The sequence below is a fragment of the Colius striatus genome, chromosome 4, assembly GCF_028858725.1.
Source record: "Colius striatus isolate bColStr4 chromosome 4, bColStr4.1.hap1, whole genome shotgun sequence".
In the NCBI taxonomy this organism is placed as follows: Eukaryota; Metazoa; Chordata; class Aves; order Coliiformes; family Coliidae; genus Colius; species Colius striatus.
In genome coordinates, this window is record NC_084762.1 from 17,865,685 (window position 1) to 17,875,114 (window position 9,430).

The following is a 9,430-nucleotide window of genomic DNA, read 5'->3' on the forward strand; positions in this document are numbered from 1 at the left end:
CATTCAAAAGAAGGAGACCAGGTGCATTTTACCGACAGCACCTAGAAACAGCTGAAACTGCTCCTGAAACATCTTTTTGTCTGGGAAGCTCTAGCAGGGAAAAGGGAAACTTAGTCTGTTAAATGAGAACAGTCTTAAATCCTTACAGAAGAACACAGAAGCCTAAACCCGAAGGATGCCCTGGCAAATCCTTCGCTTTTCTTAGAAAGAACCAAGAGCATGAGCATTGCTGATGTTTTCTGAGATATTATGGCATTCAGAAGGTGGGGGGAAACAAAACAAAACAAAATAAAAAACCAAACTAAACCAAACAAAAAAAACACAAACGAGGTGCCAGAATGCAGAGGAGATGGGGAAAACAGCAGCGGCGGGGCCGGGAGCAGGCAGGCGCTGCCGGGACGGGGCCGCTGGAGGGCACTGGAGCCCCGCGCCCGGACACTGGGAAGAGGCGGAGATGGGGGGGATGGAACGACATGAGGGGACGGGAAAGGGGGGAGCACAGACAGTTTTTTTCTCTTTGAGGTCCTGTCATTCCTGTGTAAACAAGTTACGTTCAAGTGTTTAGGATATAAATTACGACCATGCAGGCTTGCCTCGGAAAGAATGTAAACACAGCACTGTGGTCGGAGCAAACTCTGAAACTGACTTTATAATTTATCACAGGCTCTGAGAAGCTCGGGGAAGAAAAGGGCATGTTTGAGCAGAAATATGTATTTAAAAAGATGAAGAGGTTTATCTCTATAAAGAATTACATAGGTATAATAGTATATGCATCTGTGTATGTATGCATTTATAGATATAAATACGTATGTGGACACGTAGGCTATTTTGATGAAACTCTTGCTCTGTTCAGCGTTTGGGTGCGCGGCCGGGGAGAGTGGGGACGGCACGGAGGGGTTGCCCTGCTTCCGAGGCGCACTGGGGTACGGGGAGGCTTCCGACCCTTCCCTGAGACGGGCTGGGCTGCGCGGAGAGCGGCGGCCAGCTGAGCCCTCCGAAGGGGCCGTGCAAGACCGCCACTGGGCCGTGACCTTGGCCCTGACAGTGGCCGTGGTCAACCCCCAGGCCGAGGCAGACCGTGCCGTGCCGTGCCGTGTCGGTGTGCTCTGAGGGCATCCCCAGCGCGGCTGTGGGATGAGCGAGCGAGCAGCTCCCGGCTCCGATCCCCGGCCGCTCAGTCCCCGCAGGACATGGCGGCGTCTTGGGGACGGGGTTTGTTTTGCTAGGGATATTTTGGGGACCTTTAAAGTTTTTATTTTCTTCTCTTTTCCCTTACCCCCCGTCCCTTTCTCTGGCCACTCCATTCCGAGTGCCTCCCCTTAGTCCTTCTCAAGGCACGATTTTATCACGGATCCCTCCTCGCCTCCCATCAGTGACATGTCCTCCCGATTGTAACCTCGTGTCGAACGGAGACTCCTGCCCCTGCACCTGGCAAAGCACCCTCGGGGCACAGAGGGACTTCAACAGGGCTGTGTGGACAGGCAGGACGGGGGCAGGGGACACCTGGACACAACCCTAAACAGCAGGGATGGCGTTTCGGGCCCGGGGGAGCCCTCAAAGAAAGGAGCAGGCAGGCCAGACCCTGCTGCTTTTGTGTCCACTGCCCGGTAATATCGAAGTCTATCCAATGGCAGGGGAAAGCAGCGTGGTAAGTAAGGACGGGAGATGCAGCCTAGAGACCACGGCATTGACCCCCATCGGGTCAACTGCTCGCTCCCCCCCTCCGCCACCAGCGGCCGGAGGATTTGGGGTTGCAGCTTTAACGGTCTCTGATGCTGGGGCTGAGTTTTGCCAGAAGGAACTGAGGGAAAATAAGTGCCTGTCCAGTGCAAGGTCGTTTATATACATTTTATTGGAAAAAAAACCAAAAGAAATTTGTACATCAAAATATTTTGGCAAACTGTAAAAAGTATACATAAGTGCAAATATATTCTCCTTTTAAAGCAATAGTGTGTGAGTATACACCAGATTTATTTAAAATATTTCTTTAAAAAATACTGTGGTAGAAAACAACTCTTGTAAAAATAAAAAACAAAACGTTGTATTGCTGCAATTTTGGAAAAAAAAAATGGAACTTCTCTTAAAGTCTATACACGAAAGGGCTAAACAATACTGTTTTAATGATATCGATTGGTCGGTGCTGAAGTCCATACAAGGTGTCCTTGGTGGGGTTCGGGGAGAGGAAAAAAAATAAATTTCCCACTAATGCAGCAACGGAAGGGAGAGTCCTCGCAGATGCTGAGCTGGGAGATGGGGTTTTTTCTATTCAAAGACACTTTCTCGCATAAAAATGTATTGAATTGATCCTTTCCCCAAAGCTCAATTCTTTAGGAGATCACAGAAAGTGGTCAGAATCGGCATAAGGACACTTAGGTCCTACCTAACCCGACACATCACACAACCCATGTGGGTTTTTTTTTCTTTTAGGAAGAGCTTTGGAGCGTTCTATTGGCTGTATGTGTCCTTCAAGGGGTGGAAGGGGACCGAAAACAACGCTTCCTTAGGTAATTTTGCTAAGTGACTCGTGTACTATCAATGCTATCAGAGTGCACATTCTATTTCATCTGCGTGGGTCCGACTATAGCTCGGCTCTGTTCGCTGCCACTGGATTGTCTCTGTTGGGACGCTGCCTTCACATCACGCAGGGCTTGATGTCTTGACAGACGCTTTGATGGTGGTGATGGTGGTAGTAAGATCCACTAGCAGAAGGGTGAAACGAAGAAATGCCGTTAAAATTGAGGACAAAATCTTTCCTGTCACACACCGGGGAGGGGTGATGCTGGTAGCGAGGCAATCCCACTGAAAGAGAAGGAAATAAGAACTGCTCAGCAGCTGAGTAGCTCTGCCCGGGCGGAGTAGCCCTTGCTCCCTCACCCTTCTTTTCTCCCGGTCTCGGCTCCCCCCCGCGAACTTTGGGATTTTCCCTGGCAGCGGCCCGGGGGCTCCCTCGGGGCAAAACCCGTCCCGCCTACAGAGCGGAAAGAACGACGAGTCTCATGTTCCCGGGCAAGGAGGAACCGTGGGTCGCCCGGAGTCCCCCATCGCCCTCGAGTGGGCTCGAGGTTGCACCCATGCTCGTCCGAGCCTCCGTGCCCGCTCTGCGGGGTGGTTATAACTACACAACCGTGTGGCACACAAGCTGACGAGAGCAGTGGTGGATGCCTACGGACCCATTCGTGGGCGCATCTCGGAAGCAAGCGTACCCCAGAGCATCCCTCCCGTGTGGGCATCCACGCGCTGCCCCTGTCCCTGTATATTTATCAGTGTGTAGGGTTAAGTCAGCCTCTGCGGGTGGTGTGGGTGAGCGGGGACGCGTATGCCACTTGAGTGTTTTTTCTGGATATGCTGCAGCCGTTTGAACCTGATTCCCAGCTTTGCTCTCTCTCCCAGTCCCATTCCTGGGAGGTTTTTGCTTTTGACTAGAAGGGCTGCAGGTTGAACTCCAACCACGATCCGTTTGTGCGTTGCTGCTGTATTTATGTGTCGGTTTGTGTGTGTGTACGAGTGTACGCGCCTATTCCAGAATGTGCTTTCATAAAAGTTAAGATAGAGACCGAGGACGGTTCATCAACAACAACAAGCGGAGTACATCCCTGGCACCGACATATAAATGACCTTGCAAATTCCCATTTTCTTTTCCCACAACCTAAGGCAGACTTTTAGGGGACCAGGGCCGAGTGGGAAATCTCCCCACCCCCAACCCAATGCCTTAGGGCCGTGCTGGGATCTTTAGTCTGGCAGGGTTCCTACTGGATCTGGCTGAGCATGGCCTGAGCAAGGCCCGCAGGGTAAGAGCCAGAGAGGGATTTGGTTTGGCGTGTGGATGTCAGACTTGGCTAGCGGGATCCTGTCAAATGTGACAGAAGGTCAAGGGGAAAAAAAAAGAAAAAAACACCAAAACAATGAGAAAATAAAAATCAAAAAAGTGAGCGAGACAAAAAAGAAAGGGCTGGGGGGAGGGGAGGGAAGAGAAAATAAAAGAGGAAAACATCCCTGGTTTTCCCCAGGATGGCAGAGTCGAGCCCTTTGGCTGGGCCATCTCCTCCGGCACTGTCCCCTCCTTCACCCCGCAGAGCTCACTTTATAAAAGTGATTATTTCGCTGGATTTCCTCGGCTTTCTAATAACCCTGCTGGTATGCTCACCATAAACCATGGCACTTTATTACAATCCCGATTCAATCATTTAGCAGGATTTAATAGTGTGAGAAAAAAATATCACCCCCCCGCCCCCCAGCTTCAAAATCCTTTTAGCAGAACCGAGCCTCCTGTTTCCAATTTTTTCCTCTTATTATTGGGTCTGATGCAAATTCACGGTTTTAAGTCCACCCTGTCGCTGTCATGAGTAGAGGATTATTGACCGATCACCAGCAGTTGCCACCGAATTTGCCAGGCATTTAACTGAGAAAGGGAGAGGCAAAATTCACTTGCTATTGCTGTTGTGGGGAGGAAAGGTTATTGTTGGTAATAATTACCGATGAAGGACCTGGGATCGTTTTTCTCCCATCTCCTTTCACTCTACTGAAACGTTTGTGCTGCAGAGATTTTAGTACACACGAATGAGGATTGGATGGACGCAAACCGAAAAAGAATTTAAAAATTAATGGTTGGGGTCCTTTTTTTTAATTAATGAAGGATTTGGGATAGCATCCAGTAAAGTCTTGGGCCCATATACTGAAGCTGTAGAAAACAAGTGGAGAAACGCCGTTTTTGCGAAGTGGTGGCATGAGATCTGTACTGCTGGAAAGGGACGCTCGACGCTAGCATTAAGAAAGCGTCCATCGGTCCGTCTGCGTTCTCCCTGAAATGAAGCAATTCGGATTTAAACTGTCTCAGCCTCGGAGCCTGTGGTGGAGGCTTCATGGGGAACAGACCCCTTCCTCTTTCTCTCTCTCTGCTTTTTATTTTGAAGATATGCTCATGGGCTGCTTGGAAAGGAAAATTTCTCTTTCAGGAGTCGCCTTTCCCACCTCGGGTGTCTGGCAGGAGGAGGGGGCAGCCACCACTCAGTCCCACGGGCCAGTCCCACTCCCGCGCCATGCGTGGGCCTTGCGTGGCGGCCCACAAGGAGTAAAACAAACAGAGAAAACAAAATCCAAAAGAAAGGAAAACAAACAAAAACATACAAGTAATATCAGTAACTACAGCAAAGCAGAGCAGAACTTCCTAACAGCAAAGGTTAGTTTTTCAGAGGGTAGCGTGTCCTTGCGAACCCGCCGACCTCTCGCCGCAAAAAACCGTGTAGAAGGACGACTTGTATATTCGAAGAGGGTTTAAGCCTCGGCAGCAAGCCCTGTGGGCACAAAGGAGCCCATCGGTGGTCCGCCGCATCCCCACAGCCCTGAGAGCCCAAACACCGGTGAGCCAGCGACCCCCTCCGCAACCGCCTCTCCCCGGGCGTCACGTAGGATTTGCGTGAACAGTTGTTTTGTTTTGTTTTTTTTCTAAAGGGAGGAAAATTTGCAAAAGCTTCTCGCCTATGACACCCCACGTTCTTTCAGTCTTGATGGTAAAGCGGCCTTTGACCGGCGGCCGGGCTCACGGCTCGCCCTGCCCGCGATGGCAGCGCCGGGGCAGGCTCCGGGGCTCGCGGAAGGACAGGCGAGTGATTGACAGGCTCCCAAGGAGGGGGTGGGAGGGGACCGAGGGCTGAGGGTCGCCTATATTTGTTACTTGTTGAAATTCCCATAAAATTGAACAAGACCCCGCTCTCATAGGGGTTAAGTCAGGCTAAAATCCTCTTCGGTGTGGTCCAGCCCAGACTGTCTTTGTTTGCTTAACCTCCGGGACCCACGTTTAAAAGGGCTATTTGGAAAATTTCCCCGTAAGAGCCCAACATCTTTTACCCATTTTTGTGCTCGGATTTTTCTGAGCAGACATTGTCTGTAATCACCGGCCGGGGCGGGGGGGGGGGGGGGGGGGGGGGGGGGGGCGGGGGGAGACAGAGACCAGAAAACTCTCTCACTCCTGTTGCAGAAATACACTTGAATCTGCTTTAATCTCTCTCGCGTTTATCAAGATAAGCTGTGTGAGGATGGTGGGGTTTTTTGCTGTTGTTCCCTTCAGCTCATAGGTGATAATATTTAATGCATGGGGTTTTTTGTTTTGAGGATTTTTATATTATTATTATTATTGTTATTATTATTATTATTATTACTGTTATTATTATTACTATTCCCGCTACTCGTCCCTACAGACCGCTACGCGAAACCGCAGCCCGGGGCAGCGGGGCTCTCCTCGCTCCCACCGCCGAGGACATGTCGCCGGCATTGGGGACACGGGGGAGTCGCCGGCACCGAGGACGCGGGGCAAGACGTGCGAGTCACGACAGAGCCGTGCCAGATCCGCCTCGGAGCTGGGCTTTCTTCGGATCGCGCCTTCTTGAAATTGGGCAAGAAGGAGGGATGCTCGCAGTCTACCCACAGCACAACACGCCCGGCCCCCGCGCACATCCCTCTCTGTCCCGAAACAGCACAATTCCGACTCACGCGTATTTTCCTCCCTCTTGCAGACAATGCCCCTCTTTTTCCTACGCTGTGGAGGTCGGGGGTTCCTCGCGCTAAACCCTCGTCGCCGGAGCAAACCTGTGCCGGCGCCGCGCTCCCCGCCTCCCCCGCCGCCCTCCCGGGTCCCTACCTGAGAGGTCGTCGCGGGGGCTCTGGTGCAGGTAGCCCTGCTCCAGAGAGTAGGAAGGCACGCTGGAGTGGATGCCGGAGGAGGCGGCGTTGGCGGCGGGGAGGCCCTGCTGCTTTATGTAGGGCGAGGCCCCCGAGGCTGTCCAGTGAGCCGAAGGGCTCGTGTAGGGCGAGTGGCACTCGATGGCGCTCGCCATAGCCGGCGAGGAAGGCACGGGGCTGCTGCTGCTGTCGGGGCCGTAGTCCCCGTTGGCAGTCACAGGGCAGCTGGCCATGTACGTCGAGCCGGGGTTGGGCGACATGTGCGGGACGTGGTGGCCGCCGCTGAGTCCCTCGTAGCCGCTGGCCATGGCGTTAGGCATCATGTCGAGGTTGTAGCCATTTGAGTGGCAGGTGAGGGAGGCGGCGGGCGCCTGGAAGTCGAAGCCCTGCGGGAGGATGGAGGCACCGAAGCCTAGCCCGTTCATCATGCGGTACATGGGCTTCAGAGCCTGGCATTTCCTCCTGAAGCCGCGGGGCCGCCGACGGAAGGAGCCCTCCTCGAACATGAACTCACTGGCCGGGTCGATGGTCCAGTAGTGGCCCTTGCCCGGGCGGCCCAGGCCCTTGGGCAGCTTGATAAAGCACTCGTTGAGGGAGAGGTTGTGACGGACGGAGTTCTTCCAGCCTTGGTAGGAGCCACGGAAGAAGGGGAAGCGGGCCTGCAGGAACTGGTAGATCTCGCTGAGGGTCAGGCGCTTGGAGGGCGAGCTCTGGATGGCCATGACGATGAGGGCGATGTAGGAGTAGGGGGGCTTCTCGGGCCGCCGCAGCCCCGAGCTGGCCTTCTTGCTCTTGGAGGACGCCGCTGCCGCCGAGGAGGAGGAGGTGGAGGTAGAGGAAGAGGAGGTGGAGGTCTCCAGGGCGGAGGAGGGCGGCCGGCTCATCTGGAGAGCTCCGGGAGCCGGGCTGCAGGAGCGGAGAGGGACGGGGGGCTCCAGCCGCTGCTGGCCGCTCTCGGTGGTCATCTGGCGGAGGGAGGGGAATGGGGCAGGGTGGGGTGAGGCTGGGAGGGAAAGGCGGGGGGGAGCCGGGCGGGGTGGGTACCGGGGCGGGGGGTGCCCCGCAGGGGGAGAGCGGGGCGGGGTGGGGGGGCGGCGGGAGCTGCTGTCCTCCGGGCAGCTCCTCAGCGCGGCGGGCGGCGGCGGCAGCGCCCTGTGCATCCCTCCCCGCGGGCCCTTGCGCAATGGCTCCTCTGCTTTCCGCCGGAGCCAGGCACTGGGCGGGATGGACCGGCTCGGCCTCGGCCCCGGCCCGGCCTCCGCCCTCTCCGTGCCGCCCGCGAAGGCTCCACTCAGCGCCGCTCCGCTTCCTCCTCTGCCCCCCACCTGGGGACCATCCTGCTGCCTAATCCGGCAAGGGGAGGAAGCTCAGGAGCCTTCCCCTCCCCCCCACCCCCCCCCCCAATCTCTTCCGCACTGGTATTCTTTCATATATACTTTTTTTCCCCTTGCGTAAAAGACACAGCGCAAGCGCCTATCAATTCCTCCAATCTTGTTCTCTTTTTTTTTTCTTTCCCCGAAGACTCCCCTGAATCCGGACAAGAGCTGAGATAGAGAGAGGGAGGTGGAAGTGAGAGAGAGAAAGACCACCCCTTTTCCAGCTGGCCTCTGCCCACCCGTCATCTGGGCGGGAGGCGCCGTTGTTGCTGCCGCTGCTGCAGCACCATTCCTGTATCTCTCTCACTGCTCGCTACGACACCGTTTGCCGTCTCCCCGGGGCTCCCCCTGTCCCTCAGACACTGGTCTGCCCGCTGCTACCCGGCACGGCCCTGGAGGGAAAGGAGAGGCTGGCAGCCAGAAGCTGAGCCTCGATGCTCCGGAACACACCGGCACTGATGCTGCCGGGTGCGGCTGGGTGTGAGGGGTTCGCCCACCCTGTGGAGCCCCAGGTAGTTCCTCCTCAAGCCTGCTAGACCTCAATTTTTAAAGATTTTTCGCTGGCCCTTGCCCCCTCCCCCGAAATACAATTCACTTCACAGGGCAACGGGGGTCGATCCCGAGGACCAGGGATGCGACCTCCTTCCGCGCCCCAGGGACGTTCTCCCAGTGCAGTGGGTGGGACACGCGTGTTGGCAAAGGCCGTTTGCCGGAGGAAACGGGGCGCCGGAGAGGCCAGGGAGATGATGGGTCGGCGGAGGCACAGGCCTGCTCCCAGATGATGGAAGAGGCTCCAGGATCAAACTGGAGAGAGTAGGAAGACGGCAGGGGACGGGAGACAGAGCAGAGAGGGATGTTGGACCAAAGGCACGGTGGTGGGAAGGACGCGAGCCGAGTCAGCGTGCCTGCAGAGCTGTGTATGTGTGTGTCTGCCCGTGTGTCTGTGTGACACTGTCTGTCTCCAGCGCAGCTTCGTGCTGAGAGCTCGCTGGTGGGTACGGGCAGGGAGGGGGTGGGACTGGTCCCAGACAGTGACCTGCAGTTGAGTGGAAGCAGGCTTTTTCCATCAAACTCTGCCTGGATACCACACACAGAGCCCAAGTGTCAGTTTACTGCCCTGAGCCTGGCTCCTTTTCCCTAAGCTCCACAGTAATTAGACAAAGAAAACCTAAATTAACTGAACAGGCGTCGACAGCTTCCTCCAGATCACCACTGCTACATACATGGGAATGTGTCCGAAAATGGCTTGATTGTATCTGAGGATCAACTAAGAAAAACACTACCAAGCCCAGCAATGTTTACTACACATTTTTAATAGAAAAAAATAATCGCCCGGTCGATAGACTGTGTTTACCTTGCCCGAGGCATGGATTTAAACT

General features: G+C 54.9%; 1 protein-coding gene across 1 annotated transcript; it reads right to left on the reverse strand.

Annotated features, from left to right (window-relative positions):
• Positions 1–1,929: 1,929 nt before the first annotated feature.
• On the reverse strand, positions 1,930–8,007 carry FOXF2 (forkhead box F2). The gene is made up of 2 exons (XM_061995233.1): positions 6,635–8,007; positions 1,930–2,799 (listed from the first exon to the last, which is right to left on the reverse strand). Exons 1-2 carry the CDS (start codon positions 7,833–7,835, stop codon positions 2,633–2,635), a joined length of 1,368 nt encoding a protein of 455 aa, XP_061851217.1. The 5' UTR covers positions 7,836–8,007; the 3' UTR covers positions 1,930–2,632.
• Positions 8,008–9,430: the final 1,423 nt, after the last annotated feature.

Bases quoted from the DNA above. Each gene is read 5' to 3' on its own strand.
- FOXF2 (XM_061995233.1), bottom strand. From the start codon at position 7,835: ATGCACAGGGCGCTGCCGCCGCCGCCCGCCGCGCTGAGGAGCTGCCCG. The intron at 2,800-6,634 runs GTAGGGACCCGG...CTTCTCTTTCAG, and splicing joins CCCCCGCGACGACCTCTCAG to TGGGATTGCCTCGCTACCAG.